Consider the following 27,116-nt stretch of genomic DNA (forward strand, 5'->3'; position numbering starts at 1 on the left):
TGCATTGATGTTTGTTTTATTTAACAGCAAAAAGTCCAGACAGAGGAACCATCAAAATGGGAATGCCAGAGAAAACGTGACCAAGATGGGTTGGAAAATTCCTTCAATCTGAAACGGCTGTTGAAAAAAACGACAAATTAGAAAATTGTAACTTTGTAATTGTAAATTGTAAAAGTGTATTGTTTTCTGTACAGCTTGACCAAAGATTTCTGATATACAGATCCGGTTTTTGAAAAGATAATACAGTAATAATGATTAAATAATGTTAAGACTACAAAAAAAAAAAAAAAAAACTATTATCAGCGCAATTATAGTTAACTAATACCATAAACTATTTTGAAATAAGTGAAATAAACATTATTCATTTTATTTAAGCATTTATTTTAAGATTTTTTTAACTTGCATATATTTATAATATAAAGCTAGTTGAACAAACTCTGAGTTTCACAGTAGGTTTAGAGTTGACAAAAACATACACATCCATACACTTTAAAATAATAACAATAATTGAGCCTGAAAAATCAGAGTTTGCTCAAACTAACTGAAACTGGCTTCATGCAACAGGCCTAAGATTATCCTGTCAAACCAATCATTGCACTTTCTTTAGTTTTCATTGTTTTGTTTGTGTTGTTACCTTGCTTCTACTGAGGCGTCTGCATAAGCCAAACTCTTGACTGACAGGTCCACTGCTGTGCTCTTGCCAACTGCCATTGGCGAAGCTTTGCACTGTGATGTGATAGCTCACCAATCGATCTGGCCTCATACAGTATGGACGGCTCACTATGGAAGACTGTGATACAGCAGGATCCCAGTGTCTTAACCTCTACACACACAGGGGGAGACAGAGAGACAGGAGGGTGAGAGAAGATGCAATATCTTTTAAAGGAATAGTTAACACAAAATATAAAATTTTGGTCATATTCACCAAAACATGAGTTTGTTTTCCTCTGTGGAATTCATGCAGACATTCAAATATGATGCGTCAAGCCACAAAGGCAGGTTTACTACAATGATCAAAGCAGCAATGACTTAAATTTGGTTTTGTATGGACTTCATTTGGGTCTTTTTTTATAGCCCCAGACCTCATTGTTTTTTTGTTTTTTTTGTGGGTTGTGAGAAATTCAGATTTGAAACGACAAAGGTGCATGAATGATGGCAGTATTCTGGGTAAACTGTATCTTTATATTTACAAATTAAAATGAACACCACCAGTTACATACAATGATGGCTCCATCTGAAAGTGCCATCTGGTGGATACTTGCATTACAAGGTATAAGGTCCCCCTGTTAAAAATAATTAAACTTTAGGATACTTTTAAAAATGAGTACTTACTGCTGAAAAAATATACTTTAAATTAAGTAATATACAGTAGTGGAAGCTTGTTTCCACCACAGAATAAAAAATAAAATGGTAATTGCGACTTTTTACTCACAATTGCGAGTTTACATTTCTCAATTCTGATTTATCATAGAATTGCGTGATATAAACTCGCAATGCGTGTTATAAAGTCTGAATTGTGAGATATAAACTTGCATTTCTGTGGAAAAAGTCAGTAGTTTTTCTGTAGAGTTGGACTTATAACTCGCAATTGCTATTTTATATCACACAATTCTTACTTTATATCTGGCTTTATATCTTAATGTGAGATAAAAAGTCAAAATTATCCTTTAAAAATGTTTGTTCTGTGGGAAACTTCCAAGCTTCCATAGAAATCTGTACTGTACTTAAGTGGGCTTGTATTTATTATTATATTATCTGCAAATACAGTTTTTTAATATACTTTTAAGACTTGAAGTCTACTACAAGTGCACGTTAAATACTCTAACCTCACACGTAACACTTAAAATGCTCTAACCTCAAAGGAGAAGTTGTACGTATCTGATTCGCCCAATTTAGCAGCTTTGAGAAGAAAGTAAAAACCACAAAGGCTGATGGTTTGAGTGCAGCACTCTTGTTCCTGTATGGCAACACACAAAATACAGCCTTACAAGCAAGTAAAAGAGCACTAACACATAACAGGTTAAAAAATGGATTGACTTTCGTTATATTTTAACAACAGAAATAGCGAGTGACTGAAGGACAGAAAAGCATGGAGCTAGAAACACATCTGTGTTAAAGGGGTGATGAACTGAGAAATCAAATTTTCCTTGAGCTTTTGACATCTAAGGTCACATGCCGTTTTAGCTTTCATTCATTTCCAGGATATGAATTCTTGATTTCAACAATTCAATTCTTGATATCAACAATTTAATAGTTGATATCAAACAATGTAATTCTTGATATCAACAATTTAATTCTTGATATCAACAACTGTATTTTCACTAGTAGAATGTCACCATAGGCTGCCATTCAAAATAAATTGTTTATCAAGAATGGATTTTTTACTAGTAGAAATCAGGCTTGTGCAAAATTCAGAATTTCAGAATTGGCATCCATTCAATTCATGAATTGGAATTTGAATTGAATTGACTCCGCCCCACAGAAATTTGAATTGGATCTGGAATGACAGGAAGTGGAATTAAATTCATGGCAATTCAAAGAAATTCCACACAGTCACACAACAGAAAGAATGTGTTGAATCTCACATAGGGGAGAGCCGGGCACAACGTAACGCTTTTTGACTTTCTCAGTTTGTGGCAAATCTATTTAGAGTATTTATTTTTTCCCACATTAATTTCCCACATGTCTCGTACAATTATGTGGTTTTGTTTTATTAATACAGTATATACTTTTTTCTTGATTTACCCTGAAAGAAATGTTGAAATGTGACAACATGCCCCATAGGTGTAAATAGCCTATTGCTTATTCATTTTGATCTTTTTAATGTAAAAACCAAGCGAACGTCATAAGTTGACCTCAAACAACAATTAAAAAAAAAATAAAAAGCCAGTTCATGACCCCTTTAAAGAATTAGAAAGTGGACTGCACCCCATCAAAGATCATTCCAAACCGAATGGCTTGTTTGGAGAAGTCGGTCACGACCATATCGCCCCCGCTGTGAAGCTAAGGAAAAAAACACAGATTAACCATGAAGTTAATTAATTACTTTTCACTTGCTCACTCAAAAGTCAAATACAATGTACTGTATATAAAGCTGCTTTGAAACAAGCAGGTCATAAATTAAGTATGGCACTACATCTGGAGTAATGGGTGGGTTGAATATGGTGTTGTGTTTGAGGTCTCTACACATGCTCACAGTGTGATAATGGTTTGACAGGATTCTCAGCAGCCAGGATTCAGGAAGCACTCTGATGTTCTGCAGCTCCTGCAGATGCTGCCCTGAGACATCAACACACATAAACAACACAACTCAAATATAGTTTCTGGTAATACACTAAAAGTAGCAGCGCTAGTAACTTGAGCATGCTTTATCAGTTTTGTTACAGCAGTGCAGCTTTTCCAGTAACAAGCTACTTCTCCCAACAAGTATTGTGTGTGGTTAATTGACAATCCCTTTTTGTTTTAAACTCAAATTACATGCTTATTCCTCAAATGTGATTTTTAAACTGTGAAAAGTTTTTTTAATAGAATATTGTTATTATAAATGATACATATATCATTATTTTTTAAATTCATGTGCCCTCATAATCTTAGAGTGACATCTCTTCTCTTCGTGTTTACTGAGGGAGAGCGGGACAACCTGTCACTCACATAAGATCTACCAATATCAAACCACAATGTTTCAACAATCAAATCAATTCCTGATGGACGTAATCAAGTCCTATCCAATATATTTTTTTTCCTTTTAGAGAAGCATTTGACTCAGATATATGTAATAATAGGGAAGAAAATACAAGTGCAACTTCCATTTCTTGTCAACTTTAATAATTTCTTCAGATCCAGAATCCTGCGTATGAACACTGTCCGCTAATAATTATTAGGGCCCGAGCACTAACAGTGCGAGGACCCTATTGAAATTGTTAGGGTTATTTTTTATTTTTTATTTTTTTTTTTCGCGGATGGGCGTGGCAAAATGGCTCCCTAGCGCCACCTAGAAAATTGCAAAAAATTTGCCCCTCGTCCACGTTCAACCTACAAGCACGAAATTTGGTGGGGACGTGTATCATATCAAGACGCACAAAAAAACCTCAAGAACCCATACCCTAAACGCCACAGGAAGTCGGCCATTTTGAATTTGGCGCCCATTTTGGGACGATTTACACACTCCGTACTTTAACGAACTCCTCCTAGGGATTTAGTCGGATCGACTTCAAATTTCTGCTGTGCCTTCTAAAGGCACCGACGATGTAAAGTTGTGCTATGTGCGCATTTTCGTCAATGGGCGTTTTCGTGGCGTCGATGATTCGCCATGAAACAGGAAGTTGTAGTAACTTGGCTGTAAATGCCCAGATCTGCACGAAATTTTACACATTTGACAAGAGTCCCGCTCTGAACAAATCTACATGCCGACATTTACCCACAGTCATAGCGCCACCTGCTGGCAACAGGAAGTGACCTTTAACGAAGCGGCATAGCAAATGCACAGCCGCACTGGCTGAGCTGCAAAATATGCAACGCGGCCGCCTCAGACTCCGACGTGCTACAGGTGCGAGGGCCCGCCAATCGCTGCTTGCAGCTTTAATTTCCAAACAGGTTTCCCCATCTTTTTTTTTTCAGGTGAATAGGTATTTATTCTGAGTGTCAATTTGATATGTCTTGCACTCATCAATGTCATGAAAGTGCCACAGAGCATTTTATTTTAAAGGGATAGTTCAGGGATAGCTTTCCCTCTATGCAACACAAACTAATATAGTTTGAAGAAATGATAACAGTTTTCTTAAAAAAAAAAAATCATCCGTACAATGAAACTCAATAGGGGTCCAAAACAACATTAGCTATGTTTACATTAAATCATTTTCATCAGTCGGTCAGAATGAATCCAATCCCAATTTTGAAAGTTATTTATATATAAACCCAAACGTTTGGGATCCAATTGAGAAAACAGTCAAGGGTTTACAAGCTTAATTCTCTCTTATTGATCTGATTGATTCTTATGTCAGGTCTACCCTTTCCAATCCGAATGAAATTCCATTTAAGTCTTTTCAATCCGTATTATTATTTGGTTGCATGTAAATTACTGTAGAACCCATCTGATTGGAATTTATGGCCCCCCCAAAAATAGTCAAGTAAGTCATAATCAAATAAAAAAAGTCAAGTTTGGTAAAACATGATGGTGAGCACATGTTTTCAAAATGTTCTTTTTTGGATAAACATATCCCTTAAACGTATCCACAGTGTTTATGAGGCGTTTTCTGAATAGCTGACAGAGTTGTCATGTCTAGTGGGTTATATCACATTCTGGGTGTGTGTTGGATGTCAAGTGGATGTAGTTCTGATTGTGTCCATGACGTGAGCCTGTAGCTGGGACACACTGTTTGTCAGATATACTCATTAATCTGCCAAACTGTCTGTTTTCATTTAAGCTAACAATGCAACAGTACTAGGAGATTAGGTGAAAAATCAAAGTTGTATACTTCATTTTAATGTTGTAGATGGTGTTAGCTTGTGAAACCTTCAAAACTTACATTCAGTAATGCCATGCATACGAAGAGCTTGAAATATAGTGATGTATTTTTGACCCTGAGGCTGTTCCAAGAAAACAGCCGTTTCCCTGAAGCAGACAGATACATGATGGAGGGATGTCATTACAAACAGCATATGTGCATGAAACTAGCTAAGCAGTATCAAGGTCATTTAAAAAAGAATGCATAGTTTGCTGCACAATTGAAGTCATTGAATTATTGTAATGTCCTCTGTAAATGGGGTTTTTACTGACTTATATTATACTAATGGACCATGTGCATTGTGTTGTTGCTGATAGCTGTAAATGGTTTGATGGAGGTTATGTACCTGGAGAAGAAGTGGATGATGGTGCTATGGGCAGGTAGGGTCTCTCGGAGGGGGTTTAACTTCAGGTACAGCCAGTACAGCACTGCTCTCAAGACCTCGTATTCATTAGATGTAAACAGTCTAGACAAAGAGACCTTATTAGTTTCCTGCTGATTTGCTCCATCTGCTCATTTTTGATGCATTTTAAATAGTCATTATCTATGCAGAAGGTTATTTCAAGCTCAGAAAAGTGCTTTAAAAACTTGCAAAGAATTGCCAGGACATGCATCACCCAAAAAATTTACAGAAAAAAAAGAGATATACGTATATTATATGCAAAAGTAATGCAATCAAGGAAGATCATATGCAAGTGTTTCCCGTGAATTGCCAGTGATACTCTTAAAAAGGTTGAGAAAAAGTATGAGACCTTGGACAACGCAGGGTCTTCAGCATGAGGTCAAAAGGCAAATCTTTGAGTTTTATGTGGAAGGAGAGTTCGGTAACTAGGAACAGCTCCAACCAGCGCTCACATGCTCTCTGGAGAAAAGTCTCTTTAAACTGAAAAACACAGAAAGAGGTTAGACCTTTATACACAGAGCTGAATACAGAGCTCCCCCCATTGGTCATTTAAAGAACAATAGAGTAGGATGGAATAGGAATAGGATACATTTCATATAGTTTTATAACAACAACACAAATAATAATAATAATAATAGTTACCTTGCAGGACACTTGATGAAAGCTGCACACAGTCGAAGACGAGATATGTGCCATCATCTCTATAAGACACCTGGGAGAGTGGGACAACCTGTCACTCACATAAGATCTATACCAATATCAAACCACCACGTTTCAACGATCAAATCAATTCCTGATGGACGTAATCAAGTCCTGTCCAATATTTATTTTCTTATTAGAGAAGCATTTGACTCAGATATGTAATAATAGGGAAGAAAATACAAGTGCAACTTCTATTTCTTGCCAACTTTAAGAATTTCTTCAGATCCACAATCCTGCGTATGAACACCGCTATAATTATTTCCAAACAGGTTTCCCCAATTTTTTTTTTTTATTTCGATCCACTTCAGACATTCTACTAACTATAAGTAACTTTTCAACTACATGTCAACTAACTGTGTTTAGAGTATTAGTAGACTGTCAGCTTAATATCTGCTAACACTTTATTTTCAAATCATTCAACTGACCAAAAGTAACTTGGCGACTACAAGTAAACTTATTCTCCTAATCCGAACCCTAACACCTAACCATAACCCAACAGTCTACTGACAGTCTATAATAATATACTAATACTCTAATGAGAGTTACTTGACATGTAGTTGAAAAGTTACTTATAATTAGTAGAACATCTAAAGTGACTATCGAAATAAAGTGTAACCTTTTTTTTTTAAATCATATGCATCAGCCTCAAAATTAAATAATGTTTGATATATCATACAACACTGTGTATTCATTTCAAAACTAAACATGTAAATAAATTGTGAGTGTATAAAATTTGATATGCATAATTACAAATTGATGCACCCATGGGAGACATGGACTGTGATGCAATGCATGTTGTAGTTTAAACTCGGCTGGGTGGAACAAAAACATTTTAGTGACTGTCTGCAGTGCCAAAATTCACATTCAGTTCCACCCAACGTACTGTATAAGAATTAATCTAAAACTGGACAAAACAAACTTCTCTAAAGACCAGGGTGTGACATTATGGACTTCTGGATTAGTGTTTATTTTCACACACACACACACACACACACACACACACGGTTAACACACGTTAATACTCACTTCTGGAAGAGGTTTGACATTCCCAGTAATGAAGCAGTGGAGAGTACGGCCTCTCCCCACTCATCAGGGCGTTCCTCGGGGTCATACAGTGTACGCAGGGCAAAAGACAATGCTGGAACACAAGAGACATTCTTACATAACTCTTTTATTTCTAAACTGTCACTGTGTGCCCCCTCATCAGTCAATATCTCTGAGAGTACACTTAGATCAAGTTCAAGTTCATTTTACAGTTTGTTTTATTCGCTTTGGTACTATTTTCACAAGTAAGGTGTACATTTTCAAAACTCTTAGTGCTAATATCACAACAGATCATCAAAAGTGCCCTTTTTTCAAACATTTCATCATGTTTTCAACTGTGTTAGTACAATTCACACAATCACAAAGTATCCTTTTCACAACACAAAATAAGTGTTTCATCTACATTATTGTTTCATTCACAGTAACTGCCTTTCATAAAGCTCTTACTATCAAACTTTTGATTTGCATCTCTTTTTGTTCAGTTTAATACTTTTGTCTATTATTTAATCCAACTGATCTTAATGTTTAATCAATTAATCATTTGGTAAACCTATAGATTTTCAATTCAGCAATATACAGTATATGGATTTTGAGAACTACAGAAATAAAATGTGTGTTTGAATGAATATTTACAAGTAAATTACATGATGAATACTCGTTATAGCTAATTGATTTCACATAGCGGTAACCACAATTGGCCACTATATACAGTAATGTGTGCACTAAATGTTATGTTTTGTTCTTACTGTATTTACGTAGTTACATTTCATTAAAGAAAGTATACCTATGTTACAATTTTATCTGAAAAATAAAAACTATAATTTGCCTAAATGATTGTAGAGGATGTCTTCATTGATCCTTCACTTGATTAGGCCTACATATATGATGGATATTTGGAAATTATAGATTATGTACGTAAATGTTGGGTACTAAGTGTATTGCCTAATGTTACAGTAAAACTGTGTAATCTGTCTTTTATAGTACTGTAGCATATTCATTTCAGCACTTCTAAGGCCGATTTGAAACATGTATCTTGCATTGTTTGCTGTTGGATGAACTGATTTTTAAAAGTACTAAACTGAAAGAAGATCATATTGTTGAGTGTTTCAGTGATTAAACCAAATGTTCTCATTACATATTACAATAATCTTGTGTTTGAAATAATGATTATGTGGACTGAAAACATGTGCAACTGACTGAAAGCATTACATCAGGTTTTGAAAGAATGACTAGCTGCGTTACAAGTGTGATCAGTTTGGATTTTTGTACTAAGAGTTTTGAAAATGTACACCTTACTTGTGAAAAAAGCGAATAAAAAAAAAACTGTATTTATATAGCACATTTTATAGCAGCCAATGACTGACCAAAGTGCTTTACAGAACTAAAAAAAAAATTAAAAGACATTAACACCATGCATAGCAGCACATCATAGAAGAGTATACAGCAAAGATAAGAACAGTTTAGAACAGGAGAAGCCCAAGCAATCTCAGAGTTATCAGAAATCTCATGTGACAGCAAGTCAACACGAGATGATGACACGACTTGCCATCTACCGCTATAATATAATAAACATGATGCCTTTTTAGCGCGTACCCTCTTTATTGATGGAGTCATCTTTGACAGGCAGTCGGAGAGTCAAAGGACCTCTGAGAAGCCACTTCCTGTAGACAAGTCCTCTCTCAGATGCAGAACTACTAACTCTGCTGTCTTTCCCAATGACTGCAATTTCACAACACAAAATGGACAGCCTGAATTTCTCTATTTATACTGCCCTATAAAGCAAAAAGGCAGTAACTACGCAGAGTTCAGAACTGATAAAAATGACTATAACTCGGGCTTTTTGCAGTTACTCAACAAACGACTAGCATTTTTCTGCAGAATGACACACATTTGAGATAAGATGTTTTGAATTGAGACAAAGGATGCCTTGAAAGTCATGAAAATGATAATAACAAATGTTTGAGCAAAAATGCAGTTACTGCCTTTTTGCTTTGTAGGGCAGTATAGGTAAAGTGTGTGATATCTGTACCCCTAACTGATAGTGTTCATGCAGCACATTGATGCTATGGTTACGTGTTCACTGTTCAGGCAAATGTGATTTCTGAAATTGCACATTGTTGACTAATTATGCTTTAAGATTATGAAAAGCTTACTATTGAAACAAAACAATACGATGAAAAAACACACAACAGCAACAACAACAATAACAAAAAAAAAAAAAAATGAAAACAAAAACCCTAAAACTACGGAAGCCCTGAACCTCAAAATTAAAAAAAAAAAAAAACTGAAAAAAGAGATTAAAGTCGAAACATTTCGAGATTGAAGTCGAAACATTTCGAGATTGACGTCGAAACATTTCGAGATTAAAGTCGAAACATTTCGAGATTAAAGTCGAAATATTTTGAGATTAAAGTCGCAAAATTTTGAGATTAAAGTCGAAACGTTTTGACATTAATCTCGAATTTTTTCTACTTTAATCTCAAAATATTAATAAAGAAGCTTACTTTTATCTGGGCTTTCAACAAAATTCTACACAGGTGCTAGTGACAGTGTTTTTGAGGTGTTTTCGTGCTCGTCTGGGCAACACTATCTGGGTCGAGAACACAACAGTAACTGTTCTGTGTCCCACCCCGTAAATACGCTCTGGATACATTTTAAATGCACCATTCTCTATCCAATCATTTGGCCATATCCTGTAATTTCCTCATATTTGAATGGTTGAGGAGAGATTTTCTGATAGTCTAGTATATTTTATAATGTTCTAATGGTAATGCTGGTAGATTGTCACCTGTTGAATTTCCTTTGATAAAACAAACACACACACAATCACACGCACACACAGCGTGAAACTCGCTATGTGCCATTATGAATACCTGTGTGTGCGGCAATTTGAGACAATGGCAAGCACACACGCAGCTTCTACGGAAGACTGTATTCTCGTACTGTCATCCGTCTAAATATTTCAACTTTAATCTCGAAATGTTTTGACTTTAATCTCGAAATTTTCTGACTTTAATCTTGAAAATTTTCGACTTTAATCTCGAAATATTTCGACTTTAATCTCGAAATACTTCGACTTTAATCTCGAAATACTTTGACTTTAATCTCGAAATACTTTGACTTTATTTTTTTTCCGTTCAAGGTGAACAAGATGTACAATTAAGTGTATTAAAAATGTACTTAAATATGTTTTTAGTGCAATATAAATATAATGTAATGCATTTTTAATACACTTAATTGTACGTCTTTTTCACCTTCCGTACAAAACAAAACCCCAAAACAAAAACAAAACAATTTTTTTTTAAATGCATTGATACGGGAGCTGTACAGCCCCATACCTGCTCTCTCAACATCCTGCTGTCTCTTGCTGTTGGTATACAACTCAATTAACGTGTCTGAACTACTCAGGAAGGAGCCATGTAGCTTCCATCTGACCCCCAGACATTCCAGTACTGCATCTATGAACATCAACAAAAAGGACATATGAATAGTATATCATCATTTTAGAATAATGACAGTGAGATATAAATATGAAATGAAATGTGAGTGCATTTTGTCCCCTGTAACTGTGCTAGCGAATTGTAGGTGGTTGCTATGGCATTGCTATAAATCAAAACAGCACATTCATAAGACTCTATGACCCATAGGGTTGCTCATTGTCAGGGAGTCACTATGGTTGCATCTGAAAGGGTGTTGCTTGGTGTTCTGAGTTCATAGGAGACCACCCATGCACAGATAATATTCTGGTCTCTAGATATTACTCTGGTGGTCCATACTTCAATGTAAATCTATGGGATTTATTTAGTCATTTTTATCCTCAGGTGAGAAATACAACAACTCACCTTTTATTCTCAAATCACATAATTTGAGAGATATTTTTTCCTGTATAACATGTTTTTTTTTTTTAAATCCTTAAAGGTATAGACCCCTTTTCAGTTGGTAAACATGGTGACGTTTTTTTTGTGGGCGGAGCTTAGGTGGAGGCAGAACGATCCCTCTGGCCGCTTCACTAACGCTAGTTAGCAAGTATTGTTAGCTTGTTTTTTAACAATAACTGGAGTAAATCCGATTTTATCTTAATGTGCAAGTTCACTCAGTGTCCAGGACTGCGATTGTTATTTCCAAAAGTTATCTTTAACGGATGGAACCAGATTGGCTGACCCATAGGTGTCTACACACTCACTCAATGAATGGACGATCTGACAGGATTAATGTTACGTTACCTCGGGTGAGTGGCCTGACTTCTACACCTACCTTATAGAGAAAAGGATCATAAAGAGAAACTGATGGCTAGATGCCTATATGGTCCTGTACAAGACTTGTGTGTATGATCCGCAGTTCTGCCGAGCCAGCGCCAAGACGACAACAATATAAAAGAGTGACATTACAGTGCGATTTTAATGATGTGAATATTTTCTAGAAATAAAAATTCCAGATACGGCATATTCATTTTTCATCAATTCTTGCACCAGACAACATAACAAGATGACATTTAATAATAGTAACAATAATTTAAGCTCCTTATTATGTAGCCGGTTTGTATTGGCCGCCTCCAGTTTTCACTTTGTTTTGCCTCCAGCTAGTGCTGTGACGTAACTGTGACGTTGGCGCAAAAGGGGTCTATAGTTTCAAAATTCTCTAATTTATTCACCCTCATGCCATCCCCGAATTAATATATGACTTTGTTTCTGCAAATAAATTGATCACACAGTGATTGTGAGGGTAATCCATTAGACTTCTGGAACAATTGACTTCTGAGCACCAGGTGATAGCCTATCCTAAAAGCATAGGGTTAAAAGCTTAGGGTTTTTAACCCCTAAGCTTTTAACCCTATGCTTTTTACAATTATGATGGCTGGATGTGTTTTTTCAAGTGTCAAACAAGTGTCAGCCAATCAGAGGCATTATAGGGACTCACAGAGATGGATTATTTTCCTAAAAATCTTAATTTGTGTGTATCTGAAGAGAGAATTTCATTTTTGGATGAACTGTCCCTTAAACCTTTAATTTGAGGACTAGCAATAATGATTTCTGACTTTGCAAACACAGCCAATTAGATTTCCAATACACCATACCTGGTTTAGCGTTATGGGTCACTCTGTGAGACAAAACATCAAATCGTTCCTCTGGAGTGTTTGAAGACCATGTGACATCTTTGCTGTATATGAAGATAAAAGAGAGACATTATACTGTATGTACACACAACACACACACTTTGTCACTATAATCCCCTCTCATCCCACTGTGCTTGAGTGCCAAGTGTTCTGTGGCCCCTCCTGATAGTCTTTGTGTTCAAAGGCCCACCAAATTGAAAGTTGTCATTTTCTAATGTGCTATCCAACCTGCTCCATAATGATAGCATGTGGCTCGGCAGGTTTCCAACTGATCTATCCCCGGAGTGAGATAAACTGTCCCCCTCTCTCCTCGCCTGCCCGTCTCTCTCCCCCGCTAAACAGTTGTCATGGAAGTCCACTTGCCCCTGGCAACATACCAGAGTCGGGCACGTCGGCAGGCCGAGTGCGGGTGAACGAGACATGGCAAAGGGGAATGTGGGCCGCTAGCGGCAGTCTCGTGCCAGTGGAGTGCCATGGGGTCAGCTGCAACATAAACACACAGTGAGAGAAAATCTGAGTGTGTGTGTGTGTGTGTGTGTGTGTTTAAGAATATCCAGATATTTGAGCTTTGAGCAAACATATGTCTGTGACAGATGGCTGTGTGCGTTAATGAAAATGGGAGAAAAAAATGAAAAATGAGTGCAAATTACGAACAACCCTTTTAAATGTGCTTTGTGTAATCACTCCAGCGATCAATGTTTGTTTGGACAGTTCTTATCTTTTTAAATCATGAATGTACTATATTTTTTTTTAAATAATGTTATGAATACTTTTGCACTTCTCATTAAAGGAGTGGTTCACTTTAAAAAACAAAACAAAACAAAAAAAAAAACACTTTTGCTGGTAATTTACTCACTCCATGTCATCCAAGATGTGCATGTCATTCTTTCTTCAGTCGAAAAGAAATTAAGGTTTTTGATGAAAACATTCCAGGATTTTCTGGAATGGTTCAAGGTCCAAATGAGAGTTTCAGTGCAGCTTCAAAGGGCTTTAAACGACACCAGACGATGAATAAGAGTCTTATCTAGGACCCTTCGAGTCATGACTCGAAAAAAGATTTGTTCATGTTGATGAACGAGTTTGAACAGGAGAGTCACAAACACTCATCACAGAACAGAGCAAGGCGAGCATTTGTGCTTAGCAAACTTAAACTTTAAAACTTTAAAACTCTTAAAATTTATTTTTTAAATGACCGATTGTTTCGCTAGATAAGACCCTTATTCATCGTCTGGTGTCGTTTAAAGCCCTTGGAACAGTTTGCAGTTTGCACTGAAACTGTCTTTTGGACCTTGAACCATTTGGTCCCCACTGAAGTGCATTATATGGAGAAAATCCTGGAATGTTTTCATCAAAAACCTTAATTTCTTTTCGACATGGACATCTTGGATGACATGGGGGTAAATTTTTTAAAGTGAACTACTCCTTTAATACTAATTAATCTCTCTCTCTCTCTCTCTCTCTCTCTCTCTCTCTCTCTCTCTCTCTCTCTCTCTCTCTCTCTCTCTCTCTAATATATATATATATATATATATAATTTTGTGTGTAATCGTTGCAACCCTTTTATAATAAAAGGTTGTGAATAGTTAATATTTTTTTCTAAACAATAGATCTTGTTAGTTTCAGTTATTCAGTTTTGTATATGTAGCCATTTGTTGGACATTTTTAAATAGAGATGGACAAAGTATTGGACAAAAAAGAAATAGAAATCCACTATCACTGGCCTGCTGGAACGGTGTAACAAGATAATAGCTAAAAGGAATAGTTCATCCAAAAGTGAAAATTATTTAATTACCCTAATTTTGTTTCAAACCTTTATGACTTTCTTCTGTGGAACATAAAGGAAGATATTTTGAGAAGTAATTTTGTAAAATAGAAATCAATGGTCATCAAAAATGTCTGACAATGTCTGACAAAATGTCTGAATGTCAACATTTTTTATTAACATATTTGATTAACATATTTAAAAGAATAGTTCATCCAAAAATGAAAATTCTGTCACTAACTAGGCGATTCACCCTCATGACGTTCCAATGAACTGAGTGGTTTAGTCCAAATTTTCTGAAGAGACAAAGAGAGATCAGCTTGCTTTATATAATTAACACTTGATTGAATTTAGGCTTTTATTCACATATAAACATTCATCAATTCACACATCAGTTGTGGTAAACGGAAATGTTAGCTTGACGTGCAAGAACCAGTGAGGTTCATTCTTGTGTTACACAGCATGTTTCAGCATCCGCGAGAACCAATGAGGTTTGTTCTCGCGTGTCAAAGAGGTTTGGCTGAGCTTCTGTTTATGTCCGCTGATCAATTTTAAATGTGAATAAAAGCCTTAATTAAATCTGGTCATAAAGCGACCGAGTCTCTTTAGAAAATGTGGACTAAACAGCTCAATTCACATGGATTAGTTTAACGATCTCTTTATTAACTTTTTGAAATGTCAAAGTAGTAGTTGTGTAACAGTTAGTCAATGGAAGGACAGAAAGCTCTAAGATTTCATCAAAAAGATCTTAATTTGTGTTCCGAAGATGAACAAAAGTCTTACGGGTTTGGAATGGCATTAGGGTGAGTAGTAAATTATGACAGAATTTCCATTTTTGGGTGCACTAACCCTTTAATAGTTCTAGAAAATAACACAAACACACACACAAAACATGGAGTTTTCTGCCTTCACGGCTTTAACAAATAATAGGACACCAGTTTGTTATTTGTGGAGAGTGTATTTTAACATCTGCATATTTAGTGTCTGTCAGCATTCAATTCAAGCAGACGCCTCTCAGCATGTTCACCTCTATGTAACCGCAATATTCTGATTATTTTGAATTAAACAGACTCACAGAAGCCTGGCACATGAATGAAAAGCAGTACTGTCTTTCTTATTTCTTTTAAATAAAAAAGGGGGGGTTTTGTAAAGGCCGTTCATGTGCGTAACTGCCAATTCCTCTTATACCACTCCTAAGCCAAAACCCTACAGGTGCCTATCTCTAAAATGATGCCAGGTTTGTGACACCAGGTCGGCGGGTTGGCATAGAGTGGCACTCGTATCCCCCTGGTAAACCCAGGATTCTGGCAAAAGTCAGTGCTGAAGACGCGCTGTGGCATTATGGGTAAAACCCATCGCATTAATGCGAGTGGTTACTCCTTGATATAAAAGAGCTTTTTCCAAATCTGAACACTCTTACAGAAGAATAAATGTTTCATCATGAATGTTTCATCATTAATAATAGATACATTTGATCTATCCTGCTAAGGTTTTTTCTCGTTAAGTTTTATAAATAAAAGTAAGAATGTCTGGACTCACACTGCACTGACAGACTGACTGAAGAGATTTATTAAGTTGGCATGGAAAAGCCAACTTTCTGAAATCCTATTTAAAATTATTAGTGGTGTTTGCAAAGGCAAAGCAACACTATTGTTATCCGTCATACTTATTATTCTTAATAGTGGTGCTTGCCAAAGGCAAGGCATCACTGTGGCTTTTGCTCATATTAGTGGTGCTTGCCAAAGGCAAAGCAACACTATTCTCTCGCATACTTATTAGTGGTGATTGCCAAAGGCAAGGCATCACTATTGTTATTGCTCATACTTATTATTAGTGGGTGCTTGCCAAAGGCAAATCCCCAACTATTACTATTCCTTTTTTTTTCCGCCAAAAGTTTGCAACTTCTCCCGTACCTTTTGTCACAGACCCACGAATGAGGCATCAAATTGTGCGGATTATTCGGGAATGGTGTGCTATGACTTTTCTATGCAGCTGAAAAAGTGATTTGCCACATTTGAAGTGGCTGACAGGCTCTGTAAGAATTTCTAAAATACACAAATTTCTAAAATACACAAAACATTTATAAATTGTCACTTGTCAACCTTGGTTAAAAATGTTTTTCTTGTTTTATAACAGTTGTATTGTTAAATGCTTTTGTTTAACATATTTTTACATTGCAACTTAAGTGTCAATTTTCCTGCATTACCCTAATGTTGATGCTTTTTAGTTGCATTTGCACTGCACATTTGAATTGCTTTAGGGTTAACAAGACTAACAATGTGTTTTTGTGAATAAAATTGTTTTAAAAACTGTTTAAAAACTGTTTGGGGTGTCTGAATGACATTGTTTAGTTCACTGTTGTGCATAAGGACAATTGATGAGTAATAAATAATGTTTTACCCGAGTTCAGTTTTGTCTTTTTGTCTTAACTTAATTTGTTTAGTTCAGCTTACTTCAAAATTTTAAGGCAATCGGTTTCCTAATTTTTTCCAAGTAATGTGAACTCTAATAAGAAGTTAACACAACTAATAATTTTGAGTCAACTTTACTTGAGTATACTTGATTTACAAGTTGTCTATACAAATGCTATTAAGTTGCGCCAACTAAAAATTAATACAATACTTTACTTGGAAAATTTAAGGCAATTGGTTTCCTCACTTTTTCTAAGTAAAGTCAACTTGTTACATTTTACAGTGAACATGGGGGGCAGGAGTGGCCCAAAATGCCCCATTAGCCGCGTTTCCACTGCTGGGCCAGGGCCAAGCCGTGCTAGTGCGTGCCAGGGCCAGTCGCGTTTCCACTGTTACTTCCGGGGCTTGATTTGGGCTTACTCAGGGCCAACGGGCAGGATTTCTGGCCCGTCGAATACCTTGGGCCAAAGCGGGCCAGCTCGGGCTAGAGGCGTGCTCAAGGTAAAAGGTGGAGTCATCGGTGTTATGGAACTTTATGATCTGAAGCAAGATGCACATTTCATTTTTTTATGTCGTGCAAAATAATTGCTGCTCGAAATGGAGAATCGCCTATACTGGTCTGTCGAAGATACAAAAGCTCTTCTGAGCATTTGACCAGAAGAAAAGGTAAGAAACAAAGAAACGAGGATGTTATAAAATACATCTATGCTGAACTTTCTAAGCTAAGCAATCAGCGAGCAATGCTTCAAGTTTAGGAAAATAAATAAAAAAGTTGCGGACGCAATATTGTATTGTATTGGCGACTCGTGTGACAATCGGGACACTATTGCAGCCACGGCCGGTGAGTTAATATACATGCTATCTTCCTAACTTAAAATAAATAAATTCATAATACCTGCTGAAATGGGTTGGGTTGTATGTCATTTGATCCAGAAAGGGGCGGGGTTTAGGGCAGTGCTGAAGGGCTACTGGCAGGGAAGTGGAAACGCATGCGTAAGTGGAAACTTGACTATTGACTTACTATGACGAAGGTCGGCCCATGAAAGACATATGATTCTCCTGCTATGGTAAATTGCATAGGGATTTTGTATTGAACTTAGCTCTGGATCGCAGTGTCATAGAGACAAGGGGGCGGGCTCATTTTACTCAGACGACCAATCAGTCTCTCAGGATCATTATGAAGCTGTCAAGCCATGCCCTAGCAACCATTTATAGCACCTTAGCAACAAGTTACATTGACTGCCATTAGAAAGAGATCAAAGGGCTAATTTTGGATAGAAGTGTCATTGAAACAAAAGGGTGGTTTTGTTCAGCCCGGGGGAGCAAACAGCCAATCACGAATAACCTCAACACTTCCTAGCCCCTACCTAGCAACCATTGTTGAGCACCTTAGTAACCAAAATCCAGAGAGGGATATCTTCATTCATACTGACATGCAGCCTTTGGAGTTTCATGATTAGCAGTTGCCAAGCCACTCCCTCGCAACCAAACAGAGTACCCTAGCAACCATTTTGCAAGACCTATATCTTTGCCTCAGGACATCATATCGAGATGGGGTTAACACAAGTTTGACTATGGGAAGCAAACAACCATTCATAAATCACCTCAACACTTCCTGGCCCATCCCCAGCAACCATTATCGAGCACCTTAGCAAACAAAATCCATAGAGGACTATCTTCCATTCTGAATGTCACAGAGGCATGGAAGTTGTACACTTAAAAAAAATAATATGCTTTATCTAATCAATAAAATTGTGGCAACATATTACAAGCAATATTATTAATTAAATTGTACAAATTAGAATTAATTAGAATGTTAATTTGATTAACTATTACTCAATTCTAATTTGTTCAATTTAATAAATAATATTGCTTGTAATCTGTTGCCACAATTTTATTGATTAGATAAAGCATATTCATTTTTACAGTGTATTATACCTGATAAGCAGTCTTTGGAGTTTCATGATTGGCAGCTGCCAATCTACTCACAAGCAACCAAACAGAGTACCCTAGCAACCATTTTGCAACAGCTATATCTCAGCATCAGAACATTATTTTGTGATGGGGGTTGGGTCTTTTGACTCTAGCTAGCACACATGACTTCCAACATGCTAAACATGCTATCTCTATAAATCTCTATATTTCTAATAATCTTTCCTTCTAACTAATCTTTCTTTCTAACTAATCTTTCTTTCATTCTAACTAACAAATCTTTCTTTCTTTTTTAAACTAATATTTCTTTCTTTCTAACTAATCTTTCTTTTTTCTAACTATCTTTCTTTCTAACTAATATTTCTAACTATTCTTTCTTTCTAACTAATCTTTCTTTCTAACTAATCACTCTTCTTTCTTTCTTTGTTTCTTTCTTTCTTTCATTCAGAAAGACACATTGTGGTTGTGAAATATTAGTTAAACATGTCTCTTCATACATTTATTACTGTAAGAACTGTCACATCTGGAGATTAAAAGTCATTTTGGTACAGTATAGCTTTATGAAATATACAGTGTTTAGATATTTGGTGGGTCTAATAAATACTTCATAAGATATTTTGTATTGTGTTATCATGTTTTTTGATCTGATGTTTTACATGTACTTATGGTCATTGTTTTTTATTATATTTATTATTTTATTGTTATCAAAGGTTTCATGTATTAAATGTATTTATATGGAATAATGTATTGTTCAAAATTTCCTTAATACTTATATCTGAGTTTTAGTAATATTCCTGATCCAAAATGTGTAATTTGTTTGCATTTATGGGCTAATTGCACAACTCACCTGAATTATTTTTTCTGTCTGACGATTTACTGCAGAACTCATCTGCCTTCTGAACCTGTGCCTGTCCCAATAGGTCACTGCCTAAAGCACCAGGCAGCTGCCAGCGGTTAGTGTGGCCAGCTTGTGTGCGCTGGCCTAGTGAGCGAGCTGACACCTGTTAGAATCATAGAATAACAGTACTGTGATTTGCTAAAAGTTTCGAAGACAAAGAAATATATTTGGTAAAGAGTCACAAAAAAGATTCAAACTTACACTTCTTGTAGAGTTTTGTTGTGAAATGTAGGAGGTTATTAGCACCGACCTGAAAAACAAAAGTACAGAATGGGTAGCCATTTAAAATGAACAAGCTTTATATCTCTGAAGTGCAACAAACACATTCACATTGATGTGAGAAATCAATTAGGGACAGTATATTGGTGTCTAATATAGCATACATTTAAGCAGGGGTTTTCAAACTGAGGTCTGGGGGCCACTGTCAGGGTTCTGCCCTGGCAGCTTTGTCTGTGTTGTCTTTGTTTTATGTCTCTATGTTTGTGTTGTGCTTGAACTTGTGGTTTTGTTTGTGTTTGCCATGTGCTCCTTTGTTCCTGCCTTCTTGTTTCCCTGTGCCACACCCTCTTGTCTAGTTGAGTCCTCGTTTGCCTGAGTGTCACCTGTTCCTCATGTTCTCTGCTCCCTTGTTTAAGTCCTCGTTTACCTGAGTGTGGTCACCTGTTCCTCTTGTTCTTAGCTCCCTTTATATGTGTGCTCTTTCCCTCATGTGTTTGCCAGTTCGTTAGATGTTATACTTCATCGTTTATTTCTTGTGACTAAGGTCAACAGTGTTTTATTTGTAGAAGTATTTTGTACTTTGATTCTGTCATCTGTCCTGTCTGCCCAGTGTGCTGTGTCTGTAGTTCCAGTCCTGCAAGCAGAGTGTCCCTGGCTGCTTACACTCTTTGCTTTGGAGCAAGCCTGGTGCTGAGCCTGAAATCCCTGAGTGCCTGCTGTAGTTCTTGGAAGTTCCTGTCTGGCAACTGTTAGTATCATCAGGTCGCATTACTACTCTCCAGCTACCTTTCATAGTGCTAGTACTACTGCTACTCAGCTAGTTTCTACGGCTGTCATTGTGTCACATCCCTGCCTATTGTCAGGACTGTTCACCTCTCCCACCATTGGCATGTTCACCTCTCGCCTGAAAAGGCTCAATAAACTATTGCATAGATAGATAATGTATAATCCACTGTCCATCAATATGTATTTCCTTTGTGCTTTGAACCTTTCAATGCGGACTCGACACGCAGCGCTGTAACTCCACGTGGCTTCAAGCGCATCATTCTCCGCTCGGGATGCGCATAAGCACTTTGTGCTGTACTGTACTGAGCCTTTCATATCATAATGCAGTGACGCAATGACAGATTATTAATTGCCTTTCTTGTTCTGTCCTATCTATCATATGTTGTTACCTCATTAAACATCGGTACAATACATTTAAAACATTTTGTCTCAATTTTATAGTAGCCATGACTATATCTAAAATAATTTATCTTTTTGATTTTTGTTATATTGTTTTTCATTAATGTATTTTAGAAGAATATAAAGAGCAATGTGTATTATCCACTAATATAACCTAGTTTATAATAGCATTTTTTGTCATAGAATATGATCATATATTTTTTGGAATTGTTGTTTATCTTTATAATGAAGTTGTCTGTATTAAGTAGATTGTATTTAACATGCAAAAGTGATCATTAGTTTAACACACAGAGTTATAGAAATTCTACTTGACCCCCCCCCCCCCCCCCCAAAAAAAAAAAAAACTGCACTGGTATCGGTATCGTTATCTACATTTTTGGTATCGGATCGGATCGATTCTGAAAAAGATGGTATCAGTGCATCCCTAGTAGTGAAGTTTGAAGCAAATCAGGTCAAAAAAAAAACAAGAGGGTTATTTAAAAGTATTTTGAAAGTGACACACTTCCTGCAGTCAGTTGCTGGCGCTATACCCAGGGTCTTAATCGCTGCTCGTGCAAGCCCCCATCTTCAGCCCGGCCCTGATGGCCATGGGTTCTGACCCATGTGCAAAGTTTCAAGAGTTTTAGAGTATGTTAAGGCCCCCCAAAATGCCAGAGAAGTCGCACACAGCAAATAAAGGGTTAAAATTAACCTGACAGGCCCCCCTTCTCTCACTCACATACAGAGACACTGAAAGACTGGCCAAATTTTGAGATTTTCTCCACATTCAAACAAAAATATCTGACTTCCTCTTGGTTCGAGCTAATTACTATGAATTAGAAAGTTGTCCGGCTTGAGGAGTACAATGTACATATTTTTGTAAATGTAGATAAAACTAACAACCCCACTTTTGACAAAAGGTTGCGCTATTTAGTCCCTGCACCACGCCCGTTTCTGAAACTTTGCACATGTCTACTGGCTAATAAATGTGATGTGTCTGTTGAGTTTCATGCAATTTGAAGCATGCTAAGAGTCTCAAAAGCATCCTAAAAGAATTTCAAAGTTTGATGCATTGCCACGGCAACAGTATCAAAGATATCAAGAATCCATTCACAGGTCTACATCTGCCGTGTATTTACATTATAAAGATTAAGTTTGAAGCAAATCGGGTAAAAATAAAAGGTTGATTTCAAAGCATTTTGAAAGTGACACACTTCCTGCTGCCAGTTGGTGGCGCTATAACTTTGACTCACAATAGTCACATCCATGTGATCGGCCCCTTACAATGAATACACTGCTGAAGTTTTATCAAGATCAGTTAATGTATAAAGAAGTTATAATACACTTCCTGTTTCACGTTTCTCGCCATAATTTCATTTCCTCGCAATGGCCAAACCGTTTGAGATATCAAAAATCCCCACACAAGCTTTCATCCTCAATGTCTTGACTTTACGCTGACCAAGTTTCGTTGAATTTGGATCAGTGCTCGAAGAGGAGTACTTTAATTTGCATTGCGTGTGTTTTACAAAGAACCCTCAATAGCCGACTTCCTGTTGGGCTGGGGTAAAAAGTAATAGTATGAAGTATATATGAAACGATGAGATCTATATGTGTACCGAGTTTCATATTATTACAAGCGTGTTTGATTTATGGACCAAGTTTTTGGACCCTGTTCCAGGGGGCGTTGTCGAGCCCCCCTGCCACGCCCGGTTACCATCTTCAGCCCGGCTCTGATGGCCGCGGGTTCAGCAAAGTTTCAAGAGTTTTCGAGCATGTTAAGGGCCCCAAAAGTGCCTGAATATTCGTAAGAAAAAATAATAATAATAATAATAGAAAAGAAAAATAATCCCAAGGAAAACAATAGGGCCTTCACCCTTTCAGGGCTTGGGCCCTAATTAAGATTGTGGCAAGCAGGGTGGGGCCGTGTGGGAACGAAACAAGCATTGTGGAACGAGTGTTAATAAACTGACGACAGTGCAAGTCGAGAAAGGACCAGGGGCCTCATTTATAAACGTTGCGTACGCACAAAAGAAGGCGTGCGCCGCTCTCTACACAATAGTTGGTATTTATAAAAAGCAAACTTGACGGTAAAATGTGCTTCACGCAAGCTCTGACCTAGGCGTTCGCAAAAAAACGGGTGAAATGAGAAATGGCGACACCGTCGGCAGTTGGAAAAAACATGTGAAAGTGTGTCAAACTAGACGGTTGTGTAAAATAAATGGCAATACTGCCTCTCATAAATAACACGAAGACTTCACAAAGCAAGTCTTTGTAAGACAGTTAACAACCTACACGAACACCCATTTGATTGACCTGCAACAGAAATACAAATTAACACAGGCCTATTTCCAAAAAGAAAGTGAAATATGTTCTGCGATAATATTGGCATGTTATACAATTCATCCTCATAAATAAGATGGTAAACAGAACGAAATAATGTACAAAACTGATATTCTCGCCAATGTGTCGGAGCAGATATAGCAATTAGATAGTAAAAATGTCTTCATCAGCTACGGAATCATGGTTTTCTTCATGCATAGGCTATGCCTTTAGTTTGTTTTATTTTTGATAAAATAACGTATGACGTAGGCTATCAAAAATGACCGACCATAGGAAATGAATGGGAAATTGACAAAAACACAAAAACTTTGAGAATTTTTGTGTGTACAATCTACAAATCGGCCACGATGCAGAAAAAAAGTGCTCAGCATTGAAGGGGTGACACTCTAAAACATCAAGAGTGCAAAACAGACATACCCACCCCTACACACACACATACACACACACTTTTATACACAAAAACACCAATAAATTGTGATTAAAGAAATCTGTTTTGAATATTTGAAAATCACAGCTTCTTCAGAAAATTACGACACTTGGTGACTTTTATGGCATTGGGTATGTGAACACACAAAAAAATTGAGGTCATGATTCGAGCAATTTAAGTGATCGTAATAAAATGACTCACGCTTTTGCTCTTCAGTCAAAAATGACGACCCATAGGAAATGAATGGGAAATTGACACACAAAAAAAAATTCTCAGAATTTTTGTATGTACAATCTACAAATCGGCCACAATTCTAAAAAAAAAGTACACCGCAAGAAAGTGACACTCTACAACATCTAGAGTGCAAAACAGACACACCCACCAACACACACACATACAAACACACTTTTATACACATACACACAATACATTTTGATTACAAAAAGTATGTTTTGAATTTTTAAAAATCACAGCTTCATCGCGATGTTACGAAACTTGGTGACTTTTATGGCATTATGTATGTGAACACACAAAAAAAAAATGAGGTCATGATCTCAGTATGCTAAGTGGTCTTTAAAAAAATAGTCACACTTGTGGTCTTTGGTCAAAAATGACCCCATAGGAAATGAATGGGAAATTGTAAAAAAAAGAAAAAAAAATTGTGAATATTTGTTTTTTTGTCATTTTTTAATAAGAAATAGTTTTTTTATATATACACAAATCCACCACCAACAACAACAACAACAACAAAAAAATGTGTTCATAAACAGCTGGGGAATTCACATGCCTCTCCATAGAGAGCTGAACATGCCATCTAGTGGTTACACCATGATTCTACGCTTTTTCTCTATACTGTAACCAGATGGTGCTAATTTTCTTCAAAAAATATTTTTTTTTTCTGAAGGCCTAGACTCTATATTAAACTAAAATACTGCATTAATATTTAAAAAAATAATACTAATAATATATATAGAAAATAATATATATTTTTCCATAGCAAAAAAAACCATAAATATTGCATAAATATTAATAAAAAATTTATTTAAATTGTCTCAAAATACTAAATTAAAAAGAATAAATATTATAGAACAAAAATAAATTGCATTGGTTTTACTGGGATGGAGAAAGTTTCATATAGGTGTATATATATATATATATATATATATATATATACCTATAGGTGTCCGGTCACTTTTGACCGGGAAGATAACAAGTGTGACTCCGAAACGAAAAGCACCTGAGGGTTAACTTTGATATTAGTCTTTTGTGTGGGACAGTTGAAAGTCCAGATAAATACAGTCAACTATTTGTCCTCTATCCAAAGCTTGTGACCATTTGTCAAAAACTGTGAGTCACTGAAGAGAGGTTGACCGCCCAGATATGAAACCATATTGTTTGCTACTGAATAATTTTTTTTTTAATATGATTGACTAAATATGTCCTAATCAATTTTTCCATTGTTTTACTAACAACTGACGTCAAACTAACTGGTTGGTAATTTCCTAGAGATTTATTTCCTTTTATAAAAATTGCACTAATTTGAGCCTTTTCCCATGTCATTTGGTAAAACTGAATCCTCTAATGATTTGTTAAATAGTGCTGTTAGCGGTTCAGCAGTCACCAGTTCCTTCAGGATCCTAGGGTGTATCAGATCCGGTTCAGGGGATTTATAAACATTAATTTTCTGTAAAAGCCATTTTGTATCTTCAACTGTTATTTCAAAATTCTCTATTTGTTAAACTTCCAGCCTTGATGCTTTGGTATCTGCCCATCAGGCAAATCTTGGACTAAAGATTTTAAGTGCAGGCTACTGTGAAGCAAAACATTCAGAACATGAATGACATGCAATAAACATTTCATAGTATATATAATATAATATATAGGCTAAATATTTCTCACGTCTGTGAGGCAAGTTTTGGTTAATTTATGAGATGAGCTGCAGTTCACGCGTTGGCGCCTCCGTGTGTTGATTATGCTATACAGTATGTACTTATTATTACTGTAAGAAAAGGAATGGTCGAATAAAGTCGTTATTTTTGTTTGTTTTTTTTCCTCACAAAATGTATTCTCGTCGTTTGATGATCTTATGCTTGAGCCACTGTAGTCACATGGAATATTTAAACATTTCCTTCAATGACTTTCTGGGCCGTCAAGTTTCAATCCCTTAGGCAGCCTATGTAGCAGTGATCCACCTCTCAAATTTAATCAAAAATATCTTCATTTGTCTTCCGAAGATGAACGAAGGTCTTATGGGTTGGTACAGCATGGGGGTGAGTAATTCATTACTTAGTTTTGATTTTTGGGTGATCTAACCATTTAAAGAAAAAAAAAATATTGATAAACACATATTTGGAATGTAATTAAATAACAAGTACTTTGGGTGTCTTGTTCGTTATATTTATTTTCATATAAGTTATTTGCAACACGAGTGTGAATCATGTGAATCCCTCAATATCAGTCTTTGATCTCACAGGTGTCTGATCCACTGTGAGAAGCAAAATTTGTCCGGCTTGCCTGCGCTTTTTTCACTCCTCCTCTCACTGCAGCTGCCTAAGTTACTCTCGCATTCATTTCAGGCGAGGCAAGGATGCATCTCAAACAAGCTGCTAGAATTTAAGCAATCAATCAATCAATTGCATTTGATTAGCAAAAACAACAACAACAACATTTAAAACTAGTAAAACTGCTATAAATAAATAAATTAATTAATAAAAGTTCAATTACTAATTGGGATGGGGTCACTAATGACTTATCATATTTGGGTGTCCATGCATGGGATCTAAAAGAATGAAACCCCTGCAGTGGAAGATTGTAATTTACACTTTAAAAAAGTTAGGACCCTGTTCTAGTAATTCTATGACACTTCTTGTGCATTAACCCACCTTGTGTGAGGTCTGGGTGGCATATTCCTGGCAGATAAATGACTCCACTGGATGAGCATTTTGTTTAAATATCCCCCCCCCCCCCCAAAAAAAAAAAAATCAAAAAAAAAAAAATGCTTTCACTTGTCTTGACTGACAGTCAACATCAGGTTCCCAAATATTAACTTTTAAAAACCAAAGATGTGTAATGAGCGAGGTGTTTCTCACTATTTATCATGAATAAACTCTAAAAATATTTAAAAAAAATAAAACGTTTACTTTACAGATGGATGAAGACTGCGAGAGATCGAGACTTTAATGTCCGTAGAGTTTGTG

General features: G+C 36.4%; 1 protein-coding gene across 1 annotated transcript; it reads right to left on the bottom strand.

Moving 5' to 3' along the window:
• On the bottom strand, positions 1-27,116 carry btbd16 (BTB domain containing 16). The gene is made up of 17 exons (XM_039691097.2): positions 26,802-27,116; positions 19,971-20,019; positions 19,719-19,872; positions 13,144-13,249; positions 12,728-12,810; positions 10,992-11,111; positions 9,247-9,372; positions 7,636-7,747; positions 6,550-6,619; positions 6,257-6,387; positions 5,851-5,970; positions 5,526-5,611; positions 3,197-3,279; positions 2,929-3,003; positions 1,856-1,957; positions 635-823; positions 1-117 (listed from the first exon to the last, which is right to left on the bottom strand). The coding sequence occupies exons 1-17, from the start codon at positions 26,858-26,860 to the stop codon at positions 52-54; spliced, it is 1,731 nt and encodes a 576-aa protein (XP_039547031.2). The 5' UTR covers positions 26,861-27,116; the 3' UTR covers positions 1-51.

This window comes from Pimephales promelas, chromosome 17, assembly GCF_988280905.1.
Source record: "Pimephales promelas chromosome 17, fPimPro1.hap1.1, whole genome shotgun sequence".
In the NCBI taxonomy this organism is placed as follows: domain Eukaryota; kingdom Metazoa; phylum Chordata; class Actinopteri; order Cypriniformes; family Leuciscidae; genus Pimephales; species Pimephales promelas.